This window comes from Fusarium mangiferae (assembly GCF_900044065.1).
Source record: "Fusarium mangiferae strain MRC7560 genome assembly, contig: FMAN_scaffold007, whole genome shotgun sequence".
In the NCBI taxonomy this organism is placed as follows: Eukaryota; Fungi; Ascomycota; class Sordariomycetes; order Hypocreales; family Nectriaceae; genus Fusarium; species Fusarium mangiferae.
The window spans coordinates 1,116,499-1,140,131 of NW_024573927.1; the positions used below are offsets into that span (position 1 = coordinate 1,116,499).

A 23,633-nucleotide genomic window follows, 5' to 3' on the forward strand; every position below is an offset into this window, starting at 1 on the left:
GAACTTTTGAAGTCGAATTTATCTCGTGAGTCACGACTAATACAAAAAGAGATTATAGGAATGATATCTTGATGATTCAAAGTGACTCACCTGCCGAATAGCCATAATGATGCTGCAGATGTGAGCCGGTAGCCGTGTTATCTGCCTTATCGTGGATAACTTATCGTCTGCTAATGCGATAAGGGTAGATCTCTGTGACAGAGACTGCTCACTGCTGAATCTGCCATATGGAATAGCGAGAATTATTGATGGATTTCTATGTCGGAAAGTGGATAGATGAGACGAAACCAGATTTTCTCTGAACTTATTCCCGAGCATCTCATCCAACAGAACCATCCCAATGAGTCAATTCCACGATAAGCCCAGATTCGTCGTCATTGAAGCTTTTGTCATCCTGTTCGATTTGTAACGTTGATCCGAAACTGGTTAGCGGCCGTTAGCTTAGAAATTGGTCTGACTGTTGCAGCTGCTGTCAAACCCATCATCCACCAAAATCTGCTTATGCGGACGGCATCGTTGTCCGAGAGGATTACAAAGGCCTTGCTGACAGGCGCAGCAAGAGACCGAACACCGAGCACGCAATGGAAGATACAGAATAGGCATGTCCAGGATAGATAGATACATCAAAGGGTGAACGCCCAGTAGTCATGTTAAATAGAAGCAGGCTTGCCCTCAGTTTGAGTACAATAAACAATCATCAATCACTTCCAAACAGCCAAAAGCATCTCTTGAATTGTCCAAAACGCCGAAATTTTGATGATACAAACACAAAATACTACAAAGAGTACTTCAGTAAAGATGCGACACTCAAAGAAGATGCAGGTTGCCGATGGTGATGGTGAGCCTCCCAATTAAGCCCAGGACTCTAGGTCCAGACTGTTAACAAGTGCAGTTCATTACACGCCCAGCAAAAAGTCGCAAACTTCAAGAAAAGGCAACGGATCTGGCAAACAACTCCAGCAATTATACAGATTATACGAAGATGCCAGGGACATTTACGACCAATCCGCTCTGGCTAAGACAATTGAAGACATGCTGCGAACAAAAAACCGACCGCGCATCACCAAAATTGTTTCGTTGGGTCTGGGCAGCTTGTTGGACGCTAAGGACCAACAGCGACGCATTAAACAATTGGTCGTGCTGGTGGCCATCGCATCTCATCTAACGTTATCAACGGGCGATAAGAGGAAATTGAGAATTTACGCCCAAGACCCGACATTCACAGCTGCCGACGAGACCTTTCTCCAGAGCCTCGATATCTCTGTACTAAAAACACCGTCAATTGCAAACTTGGGCGAGGCTGGACAGATGATGGACGAGGAGACACTTGTCTACAGCCCATTCCTCACTCTTGAGACATACAAACTCCTCTTGTCTTCATCACAATCCTCAGACGGAACAGCCAGAGCACCGATATTGGTCAGCGACGATTTCAACGCCCTGAGATTAAAATGGGACAAGCGTACATCGGAGCGAAAGGACGTGGAGGGGTTAATTCAGGGGGCACGCGAATATCGTCGGCGCGCGGTTAGTGGGGAGGGGTTCTGGACGCAGGCCGATCGCCCATTTCCCATGGCCCTGTACTGGCGGGATGTGGGCGCTGCCCGAAACACGATAAGATCGGAATCTCAATCTTCCTTCTCGCGATTCGAGCATCGCGCGATCCCGATACATGCTTAAATCATGTCTAACGGGGGAGACGTCCAAGGGAGTCATGATTGGTGAGGTCTCAGACATCAGACATTTCCCTCGTCTCCCTCGCGTCCGGAGGAATTTCTGATACTCTACCAAGAATGCAAGGAGTTCAGATCGGGGCGAATAACCTGGATGCATTTCAGCCTTAAAATGTGGTCTCATTAGCGATAGTCATAGCGTTAGAGTAGCGATGAATTTTTTTTAGTCTCTGGTTAGACTCATTTGACATTTTCTGCTGCTTGATAAGGATCATCATGAGGTCTGCGACGTTTTCCTGTTCCTGCATGTGTTGCGAAGGCCGGTCGGGCACTAATGCCAATAGCTTGGGGAAGATGGCGCACCTGAAGACAGGGGCCAGTGACAGAAGAAAAACGTCGGGCGCCTGGACTGAGTTAGACGCTCGACGATGTAGAAGCGAGATGGCTTCTTGCGTTGATGATAGAGCTGGCCAAGAAATGACAGAAACGTGCAGTTGATGAGGTCATGTAGACAGACATGCCGTGAGTATCGGACGATTCACTGTGAGGGCAAGGCACTGAAGTGCATTGATGTGAACTTATCAAGATGCTAAAGAGCAGACAGGAAGCATCACGTTGCTGAGGTTTTCGGGCTCGAGTTGACCGGGGCAAGGGAAGAATGTTGACCTCAATAATCGCATCGCGAACTGATTAAACTCCAGGTCGGGGCTGGCAACTTTATAGCAATCTCTCATGCTCCATCTTTCCAGCAACTATTCATCCTGTGCTCAGACTTAATCTTCAAGACTGGAGATTTGTTTCACGAGATCATCAATCGTCTGCTTGGCAGACCCTACGTCGCTCCCATCATGATCCTTTGCGCGACAGCGATGTTTTGGCGCTGTAAAATTAAGCTTGTCCGTTAGATCGCTGCTGTGTAGCGCTCGTCACGCTAAAACGGCGCTGAGTCCAACCCCTGATTTTAGCCTCTGGGGCTGAGACATCGCCCAACAGTAATTAATTCTAGACGGGTTTAGGTCGGCGATAGCGCCATGCACAGGTGGAGTCGGTTTTCCTTCTGGTATTCTTTTTTTCCCTCCCTTGAATCGATAATTCAGCAGACCAAGATCTTGGCAAGCCACTTTGTCCCTTTTTCCCTGACAAAATGGACAGAGGTACCTGTTTGTGGCGATATGCCAGTGATTTTAATCAGTCCAATAATGTGCAGTTGGTGAGGGAATGGACTGCGTGCAAGGGAGGGTCTGGAAATTCCAGTGGCTTTTTTTCTCCTTTTCTGCGCATCTAGCACCGTCGAACTCCCTGGTATATAGTCATGTCACAGCGGGACCCCTCAGCTTGCCCCTCGACGTCCTTCGTTCGATCATCCATCCATTCATTCATTTAAACACTCTTTTGAAAGCGCAGGTTAAGCTTGGTCAGTTTTGTTACTGATCTGAATCAATCTGCTTCCTCTCTCTCAACATGACGGGCACTAATGAGGGTGCCGGCTGGTTCCGCCAAATGTTCAGCGGCGGTTACCAAGAATTGCCGACAACGAATGTCGTCAAGGATAAGACTGAGACCACTCAGATAATGCCGAGGAGGTTTTTGCGATTGTCAACAAGAGGGTTCTTGCTCGTGCTGGCAGCTATTCTTCTCATTCCCACGTTTTTGGCTCTTGCAGCTCTGGAGGTAAGCAGCGTCGCAATCACCGAGGGGATCTTCAATTGATTGACAATTTTAGGGCCGACAATACCTCTCCGATGGAACGGCCGATGTATTCGAGATGGGCGAGACTCAAGATGCAAGCTCGCCTGTCGCTTCACCCGCTTCACCTGTTTCCCCCGTCTCCCCCGCTGGCATCCCCGTCATGGTAAAGCCTCCCAAGAAGGCCGGCAACATCTTCAACCGCCGTCTCGTCATCCTCCTCCCAGCCAACGCCCCCGGTGTCAACGTCTGCAAGGCCATTGTTACAGCTGTTGCCCTTGGATATCCCGCTCCCGTGATCCTGAACTGGGGCAAGAGTGGCTCGCATCTCGCCAAGATCGCCGGTGTCCTGGATTATCTTGACTGGAGCTCTCGTCAAGGCAGCTCAAGCAAGGACCATTTGAACGAGGATGATCTTATCATGGTCGCCGACAGCGCCGACTCTTGGTTCCAGCTCCCCCCAAGTGTACTCCTCTGGCGCTACCATGCTCTCAACGAAGAGGCCAACGCGCGTCTTCGCGCTCAATGGCCACACAAGTCTGAGATGCCTATGAAGCAGACCATCATGGTGTCCGCCCAGAAGAGGTGCTGGCCTCGCGCCAAGTCTGGTTCCAACCTGCACTGCGATGCTCTCCCAGAGTCCCCTCTCCGTGAAGATCTCTACGGACCCGAGACAGACCAAGATCCCAACTTGCGCATGGTCGACGTCCGACCCAAGTACATCAACAGTGGTGCCTTCATTGGACCGGTCGGCGACATGCGAAAGTACTTCCGCCGCGCCCAAGAGCGTTACGAGCTTGGAAAGGCCGAGCAGGGCGACCACTTCTACAGTGACCAGGGCTTCTTTGGTGAGATTTGGGGAGAGCAAGAAATGTGGCGCACATGGCGACGCGAGCTCGGCGATGCCATTGATCCCTCTCACAATGTTTCCACTATGGTCCGCGATCAATTCGAGTTCCACGTCGGCCTCGACTACAACCAGACTATCTCCATTCCCACTGTCTTCGAAGAAGATGATGGCGATATCCTGACACTCAACAACCAGACATACATTGCCGAGCGATCTCGAGAGCTCGAAATTGAGCCCGTTCGTCTGACTGCTGTCCCCGAGGAGATCGCCAATGCGACAAATCCTCTTGCGCGCATTCTCTCAGAAGAGGACCGACGTACATTGAACTGGGGCGACATGACTTTGTACGCCGACTTCTTCACCACCGCCATCCCCATCAACATCCATCACAACGCCCACATCAACAACCTCAAGACCCGAAGAGTATTGTGGTGGGACCGCATGTGGTTCTTCCCCTACCTCCGCCAGCTTGTCAACGCGCAGCTCACTCAGCGCCGACAGCAGCCTCTGGGCAGGGTCGAGATCCCCGAAGGTCGGGCTATCTACTGGGGTCTTGAGGCATACCGAACTATCAGGCGGTTCATGCCTGCTCAGCGCGGTATGGTCAACACCGACTTTGACACCGTTTGCACGTCAAGTTGGGCCAAGAAGGAGAAGCAGAATTGGTGGGATGTTGTGTTCCAAGATGAACAGGGACCATTGGTACTCAAAGCGTGATTTTAGGTCTTTACATGGGTTATTTGGTGTATATTAAATGTTTAGAAAGGGTTAATCATGGCAATTCTTGGGTTTGAGCGAGATTTGAGTCTTTAATTTACCATCCGGTGATTAATTCATTGGTCATAATGCTTCATTATCAGCTCCGCCGTGCCGCCAAATTATTACCGTGTACAGCCCTTCATGATATTGCCCTTGATGTAAATGACAAGTGGCAGATTGTTGTCTCAAACACAAACCTAGGCCACTACTACTGCTCAAACATACTGATGCTCTGTCGCCGCCTCCTAGACGTCGACTGGACTGTCCTGCCCTGGGTTTGCTTCCTCGTAGTGCATCATCTTGACAAGCCTGAAGTAGCCAGCAGCAAGAGCACCACCAAGAAGAGGTCCGACCCAGTAGAGCCAGTGATAACCAGGAAAGTCTCTGCCACCGACAGCGCAGCCAAAAGACCGTACAGGATTTAACGATCCGCCTGTAACAAAGACACCTAGATTGCGATCGTCAACAGCATGCCAAGAAGTAATAACAAGGGAGGTTTCCTACCTGGAATGAGGGCCACAAAGACAGAGAGACCAATGCCAATTGGCGCGAGAAATGTATCGCGGGATTTCTCCGCTGCAAGCATCAAGACGACGAAGACCAATTGAGCTGTAAAGAACATCTCAAGAAAGACACCTTGTGCTATCGAAGTATTGGGACCGAGCGTGGTGTTTGCCTGCGAGGCACTTCCGGGGAACATGGCTTCGACTAGACCACCTGCGCACATCGAAGCGATGAGCTGAGCTGGGAATAGGTACAGCGCTCGCATCCATGGCAGTTGGCCAGCCAGACAGAGACCAAAGGTGACCTAGGTGCAGAGCCGTCAGCATATCAAGCTTGTCAACGAGTGAAATAGCTTACCGCCGGGTTAAACAGTCCACCGCTGATTCGGTAAAAGGCCCAGACGTTGACCAAGAGGGAGAAACCGTATGCCATTGCGATCCAGATAATGGTGTTGTTGGCCAATGTGCCATTAGGCCCGGTGGCAGGCTCTTGAAGAACGGCGATAATGTTGCCGGCATAGCCAAAGTATAAGAAGAAGAAAGTACCAACGAATTCGCCAGACGCCGCTACCATGTGAGTGCCGAATTCGCTAAGATGGGTTCTCTGCTGTTTATGTTGGTGGTGGCCATTGAAGCCATTCGCACCCTGAACTTCAGCAGCGGATGCCATTTTCGCAACGTCGTGAATTTTTGCGCACGATGACTGGTTGGTTTTCTTCGAGGCCTGGACCCTGAAAGGAAGGATTCAGCAGAAAGAAGAAATCTGGTGTGAGTGAAAAACAGGGAACGCAAAAAGTAACGGGGATGGTGGAGGTAATGTAAACCTGGGGAATGCTCAACGGCTGACGTAGTAACTACGGCCTGCTCCCTTTGGTAGAATGCCCCATCACTTTTCGATTCTTTCATATTGGCGTGGCTGCAGGTATGACGCGCACAAAGCTGGCCTCTGTGAGACTGCTGCGCTGCGAAAGTGTCAAAATGACAACGTCAGGATTGCAACGGCCGTAGGCAATTCCACAGCTGACATCAAGCCCGTCTGCTTGGCGCCTGTCGAGTCTCAGACTATCGAATTGGCAATGTCAACGGGGCTGATTATTACCACTTCTTCATTGGGCAGACACTGGACTAGCCGGACTTGACGTCCGGGAATGAAGATCACAAAGCCGAATGTAGAAAAGTGTGCAGTGAGTCTGGCGTCGTACTAGACCGTTTGGATCAGGCCATCGGACGATCACTGTTCAATCTGTGTTTTGCAAATATCACATCATATGCAACGAGCCGCGTTTGTCGACCAGGGAATTGTTTATAAAGCCGAGCTTTGGTGCAACCTTTGATCAATCGCTTCTTGGCGTACATATCTCATCACGGCAATTGGGCTGCTTCCCCATTTTGGTGTCGACCAGCTGACAAGTCCGTGCTGAGCTGGGCGATCTTGAGTTGCTTTGAGTCCAGCTGGATCACGATTTCGCGCTTGAGGATCATCAATACACTGACGTGTACTAGCAGTGAACTGAGGGTCTCTGCATTTGCATATCTGCTGATCAAGACGAAACTAAAATAACCGCCAAGTATCCAGACCCCTCATGGCGCTGCCGTGCTCTCAATGGAGTGGCAGACCGCAGACGATGACCGAATGTTCTTTGGAGAACCAAAACTCGATATTCCCTTCCATCTCCGAGCACTTCCAGTCATCGCCGCTGTGTGCGTGGTCCGATTCACTTCCAATCTCGACGTGAAAACCTCGCACTATCGCGGGTGTAGATTGGACATGACAGTAGCACAAACGTCGTGGGCTCAGATACGTCTTGACACGATAATGGCCAAATCTACAGTCCCCCAAGGCTCTCTGAGCGCCGTTACTATAGTCGAATATCATACCCTTGCATTCAAAGTTCTCGTCTTCTAGAATCTGAATGCCAGTCACGTCTTTTAATGGTGCCACGGAAAGATACATATGCTCGAACATTAGATGTAGGAGAGGATCCATATTCGGCCAGCGGTTGTTGAACGGCGGTAGGCTATCGCGTTGCTGCTTCCGCGGATATGTTCCGAATACAGTAGCTGGTCCGACATCTGCAACATTGTGAATGAGCAGCTCCGGACTTGACTGGCTGAGAACGATATCCCTATGCTGCCTGAGATGGCATGGGCCAACATACACATCCCCGGCTAGCTTTGTACGAATCTATCTTCATTAGTACAGCCAAGTTAATCATGAAAGGAAGATGTCACCATGAAAAAGGGCTTCTGCGTTGTGGCCCCTCCGCCTTCAACCTTCAACCGCATCGCGATCGCCGTGATTTCTTCATCTCTCGGCATCGGTAGGTATATCGATACGATGCTTTCCTTTCTTTTCGCAGGAAGGCGGTCAAAGGTTTTCGTTGCATAAGGCCTCGCATGTGTATGCGCGTGTATTGCATAGAGCTTGCTGAAAGAGAAGAAAAACGTGAGGCCCGTTACACTGCGTAAGTTGGTGGTCTTGAATTGCATGTACGGTGTCACGCGGCCGTAAAAGTCGCAGTCCTCAATACCGGGGGGGCTGGGGGTATCCCAGATGTGAAACCCCAACAAAGATGCAGGGAGCTCAAGTCGCAATACGTGAAACTGGGTGTCCTGGTCAGTTCAGATCATAGCAATATCCAGAGCAACCTCATCACCTTTAGTACAGCCACGACATCCTGCAAGCAAATCGCCGGTGCAATGACGAATGCCTCCTTATCCGAGCGTCGGGGGTGGTATGCTGAATTCGATAACCGTTCTATCTTACGTATTCCCCTGTGATCAAGAGTCAAGCGTACTACTGGCGGGCAGTTGCTTGATAGCACAGCAGCGCAATCTCCTCGTGTCCAAGATAGGATATTACACAAAGGTATCGAAGTGACCGGCGGAGCGGCATCGGACTGTAAGTGGGACAATTCCCGAGCTATGCTGAGAACATGGATGTAGCGCCAGAACGTTGCCGAATCACTGTACTCTTGTATCATTTGGATAAGCTCTGCTGGTAGGAGCTTCAATAGTCGAATGCCGTAAGCTTCTGCATTCTCGCGGACAATTTCGATGTCAAGTCCTGTTTCACGGTCCAGTTGAAGCATTGGAGCACGTTGCCAGAGATTCCTCTTGCCAATTGTTACCCACAATCTGTCGACTGCCTTGTCGATTTTGCAGTGTTGTTTGAACAGACTCAGACACGTAGAATGCAAGCCTACTGCCTCGGTAGCATCTGTGCATCGCCTGCAGCTCGGTGCCCAGCAAATGACTTTGGTGCCAACCCTGATGCTCCGAGAGTCGGGGAATACCGCACGGTCTAGACAAATTCCTGATTCTGGTTCAAGACCGTCACCTAGCACTGCAAAATTGCTGTTAGCTGATGGAATAACATGAGAAGAGTGATGTCAAAACTAACAAGCCACAAAGCTCACGCCAGCCAACAATACTCTGCTGCAGATACCGCATTGAGTACGAAGGCGATGATGCCCCGTGGCTCCAACTACCAAATAGCTCATGATGGTATTGAATGAATATGTATTACGAAGAGGGGAATATCTCGTGTTTGACGTGACCTCGGTTCGGATTATTGAGGAACCGACGTACAGATGTCAGCAATTGGATGCGATGATGCATCGATGATTGGTTACACGGTATGAGATGGCTGGGGGCTGGACCTTAGAGGAGACCTAATTAACAACTATGTTTAAAATTTGAAATCCGGTTTTACAAGGCTTTGGTAATCTAAGATATTCCGCCAGGATCGGGGCTATGCGATGGGACAGGTAGAGTTCGCTGGTAGAGAGACCTGGACGATAGCATCGTAAAGATGACGGGTAACCAGGAGATCCAAACTATATCTACGCTATCTGGCTTCCATAGTATATGAAAATGAATAATGAGAGGGTCCGCTGTCGCTATACAATGGAACGAAACGAGTGTTGATGAAATAGAGAAGACCATCGCAGGTCACGTCTACTGTTCAAGAGCCTATTTCTAACCCCATAACCTCCACAAGTCTCATAAAAGAAAACTCCATTGAGTATAACACTATAAGATAGTTTACTGCAATACAGTATAGCAGCTCCGGTAGCACTGCTTCGAACAATGTAACTATACCTTACTGAATCGCATGGCACTTCGCCGAATGAGAATATGTCGATGAGGATGAGATTTCTCTAACTTGCATCTAGCTCTGGATACTCAAGTGCGCGACACTTTGCTATGTTAACCCGGCTCGAAATTATCAGTATGTCGCTTCCAGCTATCCTGCTGTTGAAAGTGACGCCGATGTTCCATCACTCAGCCTAGGCCTCTGAACGCTGGATTCTGAAGTGGAAGCATTTCAGTACACAGGGAATTAGAAAGGATTAGCGAGACCTATTACTAGCGTTTCTTTCTAATAAAATCCGTTTGCTTCTGAAAAAACGACAGGCAACGCGATTCTCGTATCTTCGCCTATCACAGGGAAACACAGAAAGCAGGCTCTACAAAATATTTCCAAGCGGCACAGGCCGTATGTTCACCTATCATTTGGAGACCAGGCTACAACTAGCAGAAGAGGTTTCAAGCCAAGAAAGACCGTATCTTCGCCTATCACCAGCAGTTGGTAACGTCTCGGCAGTTGACATGTCTTGCAGTCGTACAATATTCTTGCTAGGATGGACCCTGCATTGTTGGCTTGTGCGACGTGAGATCTCGGGAGAAAACGTGGTATGGTATTTCCCCAATTATCTCCGGTAAGGCTGTTCTGCATCGCGAATATTAGTCTGCCTCTTCACCCTGCTGCCGATCTCACCAAAGCAGGCTTGATCAGTTCTCACTCGACCGTGTCCCAGGGTTCTGCGATTGACAAAGACAATATATCAAATGGTATGCCTTGATAGCTTCAACTTCGATATATGAGTAGTTTATGCTTTATTCAATAATTCTCGATGATAACAACGTTGCAGCCGCACAGCCCAGGTTACAAAGACCGACGGGCATTATCGTCGAACCATGGAAGCGACGTCGCCAGAACCGGGTAAGCTCTCATCCACAAATCCAAAACGTTTGTAAAGTCCGGCCCCAGACTTGCTTGCATCCACATACGCTGCAACTCCGTCCTTGTCTGCTAGATCACAGCCAAATTTCATAAGCATTGAGCCAGCTCCGCAGCGTTGATAGTCAGGGTGCGTGACCAACGTATCGAGATCTAGATGAATTGCGGTTAGCAGATCCGGGGTACAAGGTAGGTCCGAGTGGCCCCTTACAGTAGTGCTTCAGGCCTCCCATAACGCGGAGTCTTTCCGCTTCCTCCTTGGCGATGAACTCGTCGCAGACTTGACCAGGCTGATCCTGAGTCCATGGTGGATATCGTCGACCCCGCTCGCGGGGCATCGAAGTATCCCACTTGGCGAAAGCCGCGATGCGTCCACGGCCGTTAGCATCTTTAGAGTCTGGATCGACAACTTTGACGTAGCGCTGAAACGATTTATGGACCAAGTCGTGACGATTGCCTTCGGTCCACCAGTTGCGTACCGCCGGTGTATCAGGCCAGATGCGTCGGATTCCAGGATCGGTAAAAGCTGCGAACCATACCTCTGTCAGAACGGGTGCATCTTCAAGCGTGACTTCTTCGAGTCTGAGGTTTTTCCGTGCAGTCATCTCGATACGAAACGGCGGTGAGATGTTTAATGAAAGGAGTAGGATTCAGGATGCAGTTCTGTCTATCAGTGGAATTGCGTAAGCTTCTATTGGCTAACGAGTTTGAGGGGTCTTTGGTAAACAAAAGCCCGTCTGAGGCCCAGTTTTCACTCGTTACATTCACTTGAAACAAGGCATTTTTAGTACTTTTGATCCCTGGACTGTGTACAGTAGCTCAAGTGTTTATTATTACTATTACCATTCGCCTGTTGCTTAGTGGCGTTTGTTCCATTCCGTTGCCACAATCTGAACTTGCTATAACTTAAATATTACCAGTTTATGACAATGACGATACCAGGGCTTTCAGGTTGTTGAGTGGACCAAGGTACGAGTTAATAGGTGTGATTTGCCGGAACGTTTCATCCAGCAAACTGGGCAGGTCAACTCCCAGGTCAATCATATACGCCTGCGATGTCTGGCGCTGGGCGTATAAAGCTATCGTGTATAGGTAGGCATTAACCATCAGCGTGCTCGACAGGTTCCTGCCGGTCAAGAGGTCGTTAAGTGGGAGCCAGAGTTTGTAGTCTCGCAATAGCCGGATCCGTTCGAATTGTTTATCGGCAGGTGTTGATGGCTCCAGTTCGGTCAAGTCCTCCGCGAGGGCGATGAGTAACCGCAGTTGTCTCCAAGTGTCATCGTCCGGTTCTTGCTCCTTCAAGAGGGCCTTGAATTTCTGCATCTCGACAATTATACGTTGTAGTCCATTCGGCTTCCCGCACTCCGTCTTGAGCGTTGTGTGCAGATGGGCAGTTTGACGCCATGCTTTTGATATCATGTGATAAAATCCGGATTGGTGACCTAACCGGTGGCATGTTTGCAAAATCTGAACTTTTATTAGTTTTGGTGCAACGCGTGGCGGAAGGTTAATACTCACCGCTGAGATCCCTTCTGCAATCTGTCTTCGGCTCGACCTGGTCATGTCAATACTTCCGTCCATCACCTCAGAGAGGCGAACTCACATGTCTTCACAGAGCCATAGCAAGGCCATTGAGGCAACAAGGGCTCCATCAGCATGCTCCGGCCTAAAGTTGGACAGACACCTTCTGAGATCCTGGATAGCTAGCATCTGGTATTGATACTCTTTCCGACGGGCATGTTGGCAGTGAGTAACTGACGCAACTTGGTATGCTGAAAGGGCGAGTACCCCATTCATCGCTAGGCGAGACGACGAGATGATACGAAAAAAGCTAGAGAGTCAACATGATGAGATAAGAAACTGCTGGACAAACCAACCTCGGTAAGTATGATGATATAACAGTGAGCTTACTCACTCCCATCGTTGTAAGTCTATGTTGATTGCTTGCTGCTTGGTAAACGAAGCACAAGTCATCCTCAGAGTATATGGTTGGTTGCAGGGTTATTCTGATACGATCATCCGGTATGGGCATTGACCCTGTCCTTCTCCACTGCCTTACCTCTGCCCTGGCCTTGGCCGACCATGGTCGGCGAGGTTTAGAGGTTGAACAAGACTGTGATGGAGTATTCTCAGGCGGAGGTTGAATGAGCAACTCTTCTTGTGACGGTGTATCGTGAAAGGAACATTTGACCTTGTGCTTAGTGCAGTTCTGGCTGGGGAATCATGAGCTGATGATCACCTTAGTATAGAGGCACGGCCCACCTACCACTGGGGATAGTTCTCGTCGCAGCGGATGTGACGTCGCTTACTGGACCAGACAAATACTGATTAGTATGTTCGACTAGTATCGAAAGTCTTTAAAGTCCCACACACCACGTCAAGCAGCCCATGCGCGACTTTGTATGGCTGCATTTCAGCTCGGTCAGTTTTAAGGTTCGGCAGCGCGAAGGGAAGAGGCCTCAGAGTCGTACCTCCTACGGTTCCCATTTCTGGCTTGACTGAGCGACTTGGATGGCATGATTCAGGCGTAGAACGGGTCACGGCGTGCAGAACAGGCGTCCTTGCGAGGCTCTGCTCACAATCGGTCACCGGAGATAAAGATAAAGGCGGGGAATTAGACGCGTGGGAACAAAACGGCTCTATGCTTCTCTTTAAATACCCTCGCGCTAAGACGTTGGAGAATGGCACAGATTGGGTCTAGCCCTGGCTCCCTCACTCCAAAGTGCTAAGTCTAGAACAGCGATACTATCGGAACGCCGCGTATTACATACATGCACTATGAGAAGCCGTTGACGTGTCGTCACTGCACGGCAGGGTTAAACATTACTGTACAATTTGGGCGAGGACGTGTCTTGGCCGCACGCAATGTCGCGGCAGTTATTATCAGTCAACACTATTACTGGTTAAGTAGTCAAGGCGATCATGGCAGGGGGTCCGGACGAATCGGATGGGGCCAGACCGTTGAAACCTTTTCCTGACCCTGTATTTAAAACGCCGGCTAACAGGTCGATCAGATACTGCAGAGTGACTCCTTGATCTTAGATTATCTCCCGGGGGAAGCTTGGTAGTGTTATGGTATTTGAGGCCCAATCCAGTGGTTCAAGTGATCCTCGATGTCTGTGACAGCGGTCCTAGCCAAATGACAGATATCTTCCAACGTAGCATTCAAGATAACGGCTACCCCGTGTTTAATGAGACAAGACAGTTGCCTTGCAAAACTGGCCTGGGATAGCAGTCGCGGCTTCAGAAGCTGACACTCCCGGAGGCCTAAGCCATTGTTCTCATCTGCTTGAGGGTAAGCGTGGAACGCCTCGTAGGCTCCAATAGGCGCGGTTCATCCGGAGCCCTTGCTGTGGCGCACATCAAAGAGTTGATACAGCGATAACTCCAAGACACCAAAGCTCGTAATTTTGGTAGCCAGGGCCCAGGCCGTATCCCAAGACCAGGTCTATGCTACATAAAGCCTAGGTTGCGACGCTTTGACGTTTTAAGGACCGATACTAACCATGGAAGGCCGTAGTTCCACCAATGTGATCTTGGACAAATGACATACATGCTTACTCAGGCAGCCATTCGAGACATGCCAAGCCTGATTGGTCTTTTCTAGATAAGCAATGGCCAGAAACTTCTCCCATAGGATATAATCTGCAAGAGTTGATGCTCAGTGCTCCACTGAGAAACTCACATGCCCAAGAGCAACATTTCAGCCCAACCAACAATCCAATCCACAGGTCTGAGTGGCTTGACCAATATTCCTAGCCGAGCCAAGCCCCAAGACACGACATGGTCTTCCCCGGAACCCTCAGCCGGGGCTGCAGCCGCTGCAGGAAGCGAAAGATTAAAGTAAGTTTATTGGTCAATCAATCTGAATTTGACAGGTCAACGGTCCAGCCCCTATACTAACCTGTTCCTACCAGTGCGATGGCAGACGCCCAGGATGTCGACGTTGCGAGCTCTACAAGGCTCCATGCCCTGGCTATGATCGACCACTAGCGTTCCGCTTCCACGGAGAGCCTGGACATAGTCTTGTTCGTGATGAGCCCGGCAGCTCTTCCGCGCAGACCCGAGTCTTGGGCATGGGGCTCGGCTATGAAAAGGCGAGGCCCAGAGGCTCAGGGGTTTGTCGACAACCCCAACCCTCGTTCGAGGATGAGTCCATCTCGTATTTCCTGCACGAGTACTGCGTCCAGCCGGCGCCAGGCGTCATCAAGGGGCACCTCGACTTTCTAGAGGGCATGTACAGGAGCTCTAGCCGGACATCATGCATACGCCCGGCCCTCCTTGCTGCAGCCCACATGTCGCTTTCGCGACACTACAAGTCGTCAACGCTCTATGTCACCGCACGATACCACTACGGGGCTGCTTTGAGGACTGTCAACAGAGATCTGTCTGCATCTAAGCGGCCCCTGAAAGATGAAACATTGGCATCCCTGATGCTGCTGGGCATGATCGAGGTAAGTCATGTGCTGCAGTGATCGACAACTCGCTGACGAACCCCCAAGGATATCGAATGCCAAGGTCAAACGACCAAGGCCGTGCACATGGCCGGCATTTCCAAGTTATTCGACGTAGTCGGGCACCGCGTGATAACAAATGTCGAAGAGTCGAACTTGCATTCATGGATCTTCACTCAAATGGTTAGTAGGCCTTAACAGGACCCTTGTAGCATGGATGCTGAGACACAAAATAAGCAAATCCCCTCACTCATGGCCAAGGACGATATGGACTGCCTGGTCATTCCCGACTCACAGCTCGACACATCAAATACAGTGATCCGCTTAGCCCTGGTCGTCACTCGCATTGGACAGTTCTACAGGGCAGCTAGGCGAATCACGAGTGTAGATTCGACATCGACACCGAATAAGCAACGGGAATTACTCGTTCCGGTTATCCAAGAAGCCTTGGCAATCGGCGCTGAGCTGGCCATGATTGAAAAGGCCATGCCTACAAGACTACAACCTCAGAAAACAGCGGACAAGCGACCCGCCACTCCGAGTAATAAGCCCTTGGTCAGCTTTCAATCGCGGTGGACGGCGTGCACGTGGGTCTTCTTCAACATGTACCTCATACTGTTCCTCGGGAGGCTGCATGTATGTGCGGCAACCCTCCTGCGGCTCGTGGACTCAAAGAGCAGTCCGCAGATTCAGCTCGCTCAGACCACCGCCACCATCGCTGAAAAGCAAGTTGTTTCAATGACTCAGAGGCTCTGCAGTGTCTTGCCCTATCTGATGGGAGAAGTCGACGAGCAGGGTGTCCCACTTCCCGTACCGCAACGTCAGAGCGTCGTCATGTACCATCTGGTCTGGCCCCTCGCTATCGCTATCTCAAGCCCGCACAGTAGTCCGGGGCAAGTTAAAGAGTGTCAGGCCAGGCTCAACCTGATCCGAGATCTGTATGGCATCAGACTCGCGTCTTTTGCCCCTGGCTTGGCTAGGGATCTGATGGCGTAAGTCCTATTGAGCGGGCGTATTTGCGATGAGGTTCCCAAACATGGAGAAGCTTCTTCTGAAAAGTACCAGTGGCGTCCTGATGGAAATGCTAGTGATTATACGTTTCAGGCTGATGATACATAGAAGTTGAGCTAACGCTTCCGGTTGAGAATGGTGCATGGTCGGTTACGTTGCATTACGAATTATTTAGATTATAGATGAGTATGTATGATAGTTACATGAATAACCTTTTTGCTGGTCACATCTGACTCTAGAAGCCTTTTTGCTAGGTACAAATGAATCGCAGCATGGTATGGCTTGAGAATGCGTACCTATTCAAGCGCTTCAGTGTCAGTTTCAGGGAGCCTGGCACGAAATGTCTGCAACGGGAAAGGAAAAGCTTCAGGGTAAAGGTAAGTAATGTTAACTTGAAAGGTCTTAGCTCGTTACACTATTTTACTGTACCTGGCTGATCTGCTCCGGGGCTATTCTCGTACCTCGTTAATATCTCGTTCCTTGATTGGAATTATTCCGGCTTACGCGCCGGTTGATGTACCCGCGAGGTAAGTAGGAGAACATCTATTAGCTTTTTTGCTTCGCCGAGATATCTTCAAGAGGTAACACTAGCTACCCCAGTTGCGCGCACGAGGTCATAATACTGTGCTGTTGATCTCGTTGTTTCGGCCAGAAGCGGCATGCCTTGCGTGCTTGCGTGATGCATCGGTCGATCTCTGCCAAGGTACAGGGTAATCTAGTCTAGTTAGGCGAAGTGTCACCTAACGGTCAGACCCGAAAGAGGCTAGACCGTTTCACTGACAACTCCACTTGATTGCTACCGCGTCAATAAACTTCCTCCTCTACTATCACTATCATCTAACTCGTCTCGGTTAACCATGCGAACCTCGCTCCGAAGATCTTGCAATGCCTGCGCGAAGGCGAAGCATAGTTGCGATCTCGGAACTCCCAAATGTTCACGATGCCTCAAGAGAAAAGTCACGTGTATCTACGCAAACGTGCCTTTGTCTTCATCATCGACAACATCATCGTCAACACCGGAACAGCCGGCTCGGAGCGGGTCAATAGAGAAGTCTGAGGTGAAGGCGTATTCTTTGAAGAGCCGAAACTTAGATTCGGCCTCTCAAGATTCAATGGAGCTATTCGCACCCGCTGGCAATTCCTTCGATCCGTTTGACTCATATCCAGCCACCAGACTTCCCAGAGTTCACGTTCAACGATTGATACAGCACTGTAAAGCATTGTCTAACAAGTTTCAAGATAATCTGATATCTAACCCAAGGACTAGTTTTATCAAATATCTCCTTTCAATACTACCCTCTGGATCTCAACATGTCCTCAAATCCATTCATCGTCTCTTGGTGGCCATTGGCTCTTGCAGATCCAGCATTGTTCCATGTTTCTATACAGACAGCATCATTAGATGAAGAGAGGCGCGCCCAGAAGGGCTTCCCTATATCGGAACTTCTCATGGTAGATTCTGTGTCTCTAATACGGAAGAAGATAGGGAGTTCGTTGCTGGCTATTCAAGATGAGACTTTGAACTCTGTTGTCACATTGGCTGCCATAGAAGTGAGTAATTTCTTCGAGACAGAATATGACTCTGTTAATTGACTCCTGCATTTAGCATGGAAAGGGGAATATTGAAGCCAGTAGAGCGCATATAGACGGGGCGAAACGTATTGTTGGGATCCGAGGTGGACTTGATCAAGTGAAGCAAGTAAGTCCATTGACCGCGAGGATGATTGCTTGGTGAGTCACATCTTCCTACCACCGCGAATGACTTGCTGAATTCGTCACAAAGGGTATCGTTGCTCGTCACAGGCTGTCCTCAATATGCAATACAGGACGATCTCGGAATTGGAGATGGAGTTGGTCCAACACTGCAATGGCTTCTCGCATCATCCTTCCTTGAGGCCCAAGACCCTGTTGTCGACGCTCTCCTCCTGGATCGTGAGGTAGCGGATATTCTGACTCGCTTGCGCGGCATTTTTCACCAACCGAACGCCTTGAGTTTACTAGGCACCGAACTTCACGATCTTACATGTTTCGTGGTTCACAAGCTTTTGCTCATTCCGCCACTTCAAAACTCGCCTCAATCGGAGTGTCTGCGATGCGCGATAACGCTCTACATGCTCATCATACATGGCACAACTTATTATACGCATACAGAGCTCGCCAACAGCATTATTCAGCGCCTCAAGAGCCAGCTCCAGCCTTTAGCAGGCAAAACGGGCAGCGTCTTCTTCGGTTCCTTGCAGATCTGGGTACTCTCAGTCACAATTGTCTCGGCTACGGATCCAACAGATATACAATGGCTCATATATGCAGCCAAAATTGCAGCAAATGCGATGGGCTTGCAGTGTTGGGATGATGTTGTTGTCCATTTACAGAACATTCTGTGGCTAGAGACAGAGCGTGCAGAAGTGTTCCGCCAACAGTGGGAAGCAATTCTGACATGAGCACGCAAAAATATCAACTGAAATAATTACTACAAAGTCCGAAAGTCCTGGAAACGGATACAGAGACGCTCTCGAAAAACGTACGACACGTTGGTTCGCAAATTGGCTGCTGCGGCGCTGCAATTGCGTATTCGGTTTCATGATTTTCGATCGGAGACTAGTCCTAAAGAGTACTAGTCTCCGCAATGTCAGGAAGCCAAGCTATGCTGCAGCGAGCGGCAATAAAGAAGCGAGGCATCAGGCTATAACCGGGACCAACGACGGCAAGCATATTTGACAGCAATGACATTGGAATAGAATATACCAATGAAGGTTGAGATATAATCTATGGTTTGCAAATGGACTCTGAGATCTCTCGGTGGGAGGCGATGGAGCTCACTACGAGGCAAAGCGAGACGTTCTTTGTATGGCCTGATACCGATTCAGAGGAACTGACTGAGCGTTGAGACAGATTTGATATGGTATAGATACACAAGTCATCTTCTCCACCTTACAAATCGGAGTCTAGTACACATGCAGTAATCTCGAATCTAGCAATATCAGCCCATCGCATTTCGACGACCATATCGGGAGGCGCATCAAGTCAAATTAGCCAGATTCTTTGTATTAGATGGACATTCCATCCAATACCCGAGGCATCCTCTGGGAGTTCGTATTCTTGTTGTAAGATCCGATCAGTGCTGGATGTTAAGTTCCTAGACAGTCCTTGTGCTGGGCCAGTATGATTTGAGTCCTCCCTTAAAAGGCCTCTATCCCCCCCGGATCTGTACCAGTTTCAGTGCATAGATTAGTTGCTCCGTTCACTTTCGTTCCCATAATGGCATCTATAATCAGCCCCAGAGACGACGCATCTGTCAGTAACGCCAGCTTAACCTTGACAGATATATCCAAAGGGAATGGGCTGCTCGCAAGCTGCCTCAATGGCTACAGCAACACTCAAATACTCCTCACGATCCTTGTTGTCTTGATTGCATACGATCAATGCATGTATCTCTGGCGCAAGGGCCCCATTGCCGGCCCAGCTTTCAAGATCCCTTTCATGGGCCCCTTCATCCGAGCCCTCTATCCCAAGTTCGACCACTATCTTGCTCAATGGGCTAGCGGTCCTCTGAGTTGCGTTTCAGTGTTCCATAAGTAAGTCCACCGCCCCATTCTTCACGATGAAACCCGCTCATATCATTTGTAAGATTCGTCGTCCTCGCCTCCGACCGAGATATCGCACACAAAGTGTTCAAATCCCCAACATACGCCAAACCATGCATCGTCCCCATGGCCGAAACACTCCTGCGACCAAGCGCCTGGGTCTTCCTTCAAGGCAAGGCACATACTGAGTACCGCAAAGGACTGAACGGGCTCTTCGTCAACAAAGCACTCAGCACTTACCTACCCGTCCAGGAGAAGGTATACGATGATTACTTCGGCCGGTTCGTAGCAGCAAGCGCTGCCAACAAGGGGAAGCCCATGGCATTCATGCGTCTCTTCCGAGAGATCAATTGTGCTCTCTCTTGTCGAACGTTCTTTGGAGATTACATATCTCAGGATGCTGTCGAGAAGATCGCTGATGACTTTTATGAGGTCACGGCCGCCCTTGAGCTCGTCAACGTACCTCTCTCCGTCTACGTTCCCTTTACGAAGTGTTGGAAGGGAAAGCGCACTGCAGATGCTGTGCTGGCGGAGTTTGCAAAGTGTGCTGCGGCTTGTAAGGCTAACATGACTTCTGGTGCTGAACCACGATGTATCGTTGATCAATGGGTTTTGCACATGATGGAGTCCAAGAAATACCACGAGCGTATTGCTGCGGGAGAAGAGGGAGTTGAGAAACCTCGAAACTTGATTCGTGAGTTTACAGACGATGAAATCGGGCAGACTATGTTCACCTTCTTGTTCGCTTCCCAAGATGCCTCCAGCAGCGCTACTACGTGGCTATTCCAGGTGCTCGCTCAACGCCCCGATGTTCTCGATCGTCTTCGAGAAGAGAATCTCGCCGTACGAAATGGTAACAAGCACCAACCGTTCGAGTTATCAATGCTCGAGTCCCTTCCCTACACCAACGCAGTCATTAAAGAGCTTCTTCGATATCGTCCTCCTGTCATATTTGTCCCCTATGAGGCTACCAAATCCTTCCCCGTCACACCCAAGTACACGGTATCCAAAGGCACTCTCATCGTCCCTACGTGCTATCCCGCGCTTCACGATCCTCAAGCCTATCCAAACCCTGAGACTTTCGACCCTGACCGATGGATCACTGGTGATGCCGAGTCCAAGACAAAGAATTGGCTTGTCTTTGGGGCTGGTCCTCACGATTGCCTGGCTCGCAGGTACGTTCCGCTTACTATGGCTGCCATGATTGGCAAGGCTTCTCTGGAGCTAGACTGGGTGCATCATGCCACCAGCCGTTCGGAAGAGATTAGAGTGTTTGCTACTTTGTTTCCTGAGGTAAGTTTATTGCATGCTCAGTAACAGTCTCGCCTACTAACTTCTGATGCTATCAGGACGAATGCCAGTTAGTCTTCACCAAGAGAGAGTAGATTGTTGCTCGTTACCGCTTGGGAACTTGGTAGAGTCCGGTAATTAGGCTGTGCGTCGACCGTGGAATAGACAAATGACTTGCTCGAGAATGAGACACTATCGCAGATTACGGATAAATATTGTGTGACTGTGTGATGTTTTGATCTATTCAAGTCATGACTAGATGCTCGCTAATACGAATGGAAGATGAAGCTATATACAAAGTGTTGAAGGGCTTCGGCTGTCTGGCCGATAGGTTCTTAGAAAGGATGTTAGAAATGGTGCCCTATTATACATTACAGCAAGCCAACGCGTTGACTTCTGGCCACGAACTTAGGCAAAGACACTGTCAAGGAGGAAAGCAACCTCCTCCTTTCGGACGTTGTCGACAGCAGTGTAGCTGAGGTCAGTCTTGTTGACATCGAAAACAATATTGAGGGGCTCTGCAAGTGTGTACTGAGGCCAGGTAGCATGGCTGGGCGCAGTCTTGACGGTATTGGGGGTCAAGTCATGCATGAAAGAAACCCACATCTTGCTCATGAGGTCGGCAAGCTCAACGAAAGTCTCGGGCTTGCCTTCAAAGGGGTTGGGCTTGTAGCCAACACCCTTGACGTTGTTGAAGACGAAAGCGACCTCCTGGAAGTGGGTAGCTCCAATGATGGCGGGAAGGCCATTGACGTAAACGTTCCAGAGGTAGGAGAAGACGGGGATGGAAGAGGCGGAGTAGACCTGGGCCAGGAGACGTCGTCCAGCGTGTTGCTGGAAGTCACCAGCGAAGGCGGCGGCACGCTTCCACTGGGAGCCATACTCGTTAGTGGGACGGCCAATGAAAGATGCGGGGATCCCCTCGTCAGGGATATCAGGGTACAGAGTAGTAGCAGTAGCGACCTGAGTCTGGCTGAGGCCGAGGCTGGAGAGCCAGGACTGGAACTGCTCGGTAGTGTTGATACCCTTCTTAGCGTAGGCAGTGCCCTCATCGAAGTTGTTACCCATGAGAAGAGGAACGTGGGCGAACTTGCCGGCCAGAAGGAGCTTAGAGGCCTGGGCGGTCATGAAGTCACCGTCGATAACAGCAGTGAGAGTTGGGGCAGTGACGTCGAGGGGGGTAGTGTTGTTGAAGATGTTGTTAAGGGTCTCCCAAGGAAGGCCACGAAGACACTCGAGGTTGTCGGAGGCAGAGTCGCATCCAGTCTTCTTGACAAGAGCGTCATAGTACCCCTGCCAATCAGAGGCCTCTTTGAATAGAGCAACAGGGCTACCAGACTCGAGAACAGCAGCACGGAAGAGGTTGTTGTGCTGGCCCTCGTAAGCGACGAGCTGCATACCCAGGGATCGAGCACCAGCAGACTCTCCCCAGATAGTGACCTTGTCGGGGCTACCACCGAAGGCCGCGACGTTGTCCTGAAGCCATCTCATAGCCAGTCGCTGATCCTTGAAGCCCAAGTTACCAGCATTCTCCTTCTGCATCTCTTCGCTGAAGAGGAAACCCCATTGCGACACACGGTAGTTGATGGAGGCAGCGACAATGGGCTTACCCTCCTTGACAGATTGATCAACGATGTAGCTCAGGTTGTACCTAGGATCTCGGGAACCGCCGTTGGTGTAGCTCTGTCATATTGTTAGTCATAACATAGCATTGGGTATATAAGACGGGAACTTACGCCGCCATGAACCCAAAGACCAACGGGGAGCTCATCTCCGGCCTTGACACCAGAAGGTCGTACGATGTTAATGGTCAAGCAGTCCTCATTGACAGGGTTACCGAGGCTCTGGGTATCAGAGCCGTAACCAATGCACATCCATCCGAACTCGGTGGCAGATCGAGGTCCCTTCCATGCCTTATCAAGAGACTTGGGTGAAGAGAAGCGCAACGGGCCTACGGGAGGTTGGGCATAGGGCATGCCAAGGAACAGATCATGATCATACGTGGTGTCATGCTTGCCCTGGTAGGTTCCGTTGCAAACTTGAGCAGTAGGAGCGCCTGGAGGGGAAACGTGGGGAGGGCCGGGAGCGGGAGCAGAGGGAGATGGAGGGGGAGGAGGATTGGGAGGTCCTCGAGGTCCTGGAGGCCCAGGAGGTCCTGGAGGGTGATGATCACCAGGAACGCCAGGAACAGGAGGGGCAGGGTAATGGGGAAGGGCAGAAGCATAACCAGAGAAAGCCGCCAAGAGCAGGCTTAGTGTGTTTGAGGAATGCATCTTGTAGCGTCTTGACAAAGGGACTGACAAGGTGCGTGCAGTGAGGATCGCGAGCTGAGCTTCTAGACAACGTCTGGAAGAAAAAATGAGGAAGCTCGTTTAAGAAACTTGCATCAGTGGCTTGTCATGTCGATCGCTGTCTTTAAGTTCAACGGACGTCGAGGCCTTGTGGGCCGTGAGAAAGGAGCATTGTCCATACAAACGACATGGTCTACCATGTCATGACTTGGGTGAAATTACATTCTCTTGCCCCAGGGATTGTGCATCCGAAGAAGAGCCAGCATTCGCCTAAAAGAACTGCCACTTTGTCGCTCACAAAGAATGGCAGAGCGGGCACGACAGAATATCTCGCTGCCTGGGAGGAAATATGCTTTGGTAGGTCTGTCGATCCCTTCCATATTCTTTCTCCAACACCGACCAAGTGCGGCCGATCAGGTTCAGCTCCCCCACATGATGCTCCGATCTCGAGTCATTGACATCTCGAGTTGCAAATCTCCCAAAAAGGATTGCTCCATGAACCATCA

At 50.1% G+C, this 23,633-nt stretch overlaps 10 protein-coding genes across 10 annotated transcripts; 5 read left to right on the forward strand and 5 right to left on the reverse strand.

The window, feature by feature from the left end:
• Positions 1-798: 798 nt before the first annotated feature.
• FMAN_13509 (uncharacterized protein) lies at positions 799-1,680 on the forward strand (the record flags this gene model as incomplete). Its single annotated transcript, XM_041832987.1, has 2 exons — positions 799-838; positions 893-1,680. The coding sequence occupies 2 exons, from the start codon at positions 799-801 to the stop codon at positions 1,678-1,680; spliced, it is 828 nt and encodes a 275-aa protein (XP_041683395.1).
• Positions 1,681-3,134: 1,454 nt separating this feature from the next.
• FMAN_13510 (uncharacterized protein) lies at positions 3,135-4,926 on the forward strand (the record flags this gene model as incomplete). Its single annotated transcript, XM_041832988.1, has 2 exons — positions 3,135-3,344; positions 3,397-4,926. The coding sequence occupies 2 exons, from the start codon at positions 3,135-3,137 to the stop codon at positions 4,924-4,926; spliced, it is 1,740 nt and encodes a 579-aa protein (XP_041683396.1).
• A 287-nt stretch (positions 4,927-5,213) lies between these two features.
• On the reverse strand, positions 5,214-6,141 carry FMAN_13511 (uncharacterized protein; the record flags this gene model as incomplete). Its single annotated transcript, XM_041832989.1, has 3 exons — positions 5,214-5,416; positions 5,473-5,776; positions 5,830-6,141. 3 exons carry the CDS (start codon positions 6,139-6,141, stop codon positions 5,214-5,216), a joined length of 819 nt encoding a protein of 272 aa, XP_041683397.1.
• A 930-nt stretch (positions 6,142-7,071) lies between these two features.
• On the reverse strand, positions 7,072-8,974 carry FMAN_13512 (uncharacterized protein; the record flags this gene model as incomplete). The annotated part of the gene is made up of 4 exons (XM_041832990.1): positions 7,072-7,656; positions 7,704-8,075; positions 8,129-8,817; positions 8,875-8,974. The coding sequence occupies 4 exons, from the start codon at positions 8,972-8,974 to the stop codon at positions 7,072-7,074; spliced, it is 1,746 nt and encodes a 581-aa protein (XP_041683398.1).
• A 1,467-nt stretch (positions 8,975-10,441) lies between these two features.
• FMAN_13513 (uncharacterized protein) lies at positions 10,442-11,102 on the reverse strand (the record flags this gene model as incomplete). Its single annotated transcript, XM_041832991.1, has 2 exons — positions 10,442-10,650; positions 10,709-11,102. 2 exons carry the CDS (start codon positions 11,100-11,102, stop codon positions 10,442-10,444), a joined length of 603 nt encoding a protein of 200 aa, XP_041683399.1.
• Positions 11,103-11,418: 316 nt separating this feature from the next.
• Positions 11,419-12,294, reverse strand: FMAN_13514 (uncharacterized protein; the record flags this gene model as incomplete). Its single annotated transcript, XM_041832992.1, has 3 exons — positions 11,419-11,964; positions 12,016-12,052; positions 12,101-12,294. The coding sequence occupies 3 exons, from the start codon at positions 12,292-12,294 to the stop codon at positions 11,419-11,421; spliced, it is 777 nt and encodes a 258-aa protein (XP_041683400.1).
• Positions 12,295-14,280: 1,986 nt separating this feature from the next.
• FMAN_13515 (uncharacterized protein) lies at positions 14,281-15,947 on the forward strand (the record flags this gene model as incomplete). Its single annotated transcript, XM_041832993.1, has 4 exons — positions 14,281-14,340; positions 14,415-14,951; positions 15,000-15,134; positions 15,189-15,947. The coding sequence occupies 4 exons, from the start codon at positions 14,281-14,283 to the stop codon at positions 15,945-15,947; spliced, it is 1,491 nt and encodes a 496-aa protein (XP_041683401.1).
• Positions 15,948-16,819: 872 nt separating this feature from the next.
• On the forward strand, positions 16,820-18,403 carry FMAN_13516 (uncharacterized protein; the record flags this gene model as incomplete). The annotated part of the gene is made up of 4 exons (XM_041832994.1): positions 16,820-17,174; positions 17,230-17,513; positions 17,569-17,693; positions 17,746-18,403. The coding sequence occupies 4 exons, from the start codon at positions 16,820-16,822 to the stop codon at positions 18,401-18,403; spliced, it is 1,422 nt and encodes a 473-aa protein (XP_041683402.1).
• An 817-nt stretch (positions 18,404-19,220) lies between these two features.
• On the forward strand, positions 19,221-20,931 carry FMAN_13517 (putative cytochrome P450 (involved in C-22 denaturation of the ergosterol side-chain); the record flags this gene model as incomplete). The annotated part of the gene is made up of 3 exons (XM_041832995.1): positions 19,221-19,537; positions 19,591-20,839; positions 20,896-20,931. 3 exons carry the CDS (start codon positions 19,221-19,223, stop codon positions 20,929-20,931), a joined length of 1,602 nt encoding a protein of 533 aa, XP_041683403.1.
• Positions 20,932-21,244: 313 nt separating this feature from the next.
• On the reverse strand, positions 21,245-23,109 carry FMAN_13518 (uncharacterized protein; the record flags this gene model as incomplete). The annotated part of the gene is made up of 2 exons (XM_041832996.1): positions 21,245-22,519; positions 22,573-23,109. The coding sequence occupies 2 exons, from the start codon at positions 23,107-23,109 to the stop codon at positions 21,245-21,247; spliced, it is 1,812 nt and encodes a 603-aa protein (XP_041683404.1).
• Positions 23,110-23,633: the final 524 nt, after the last annotated feature.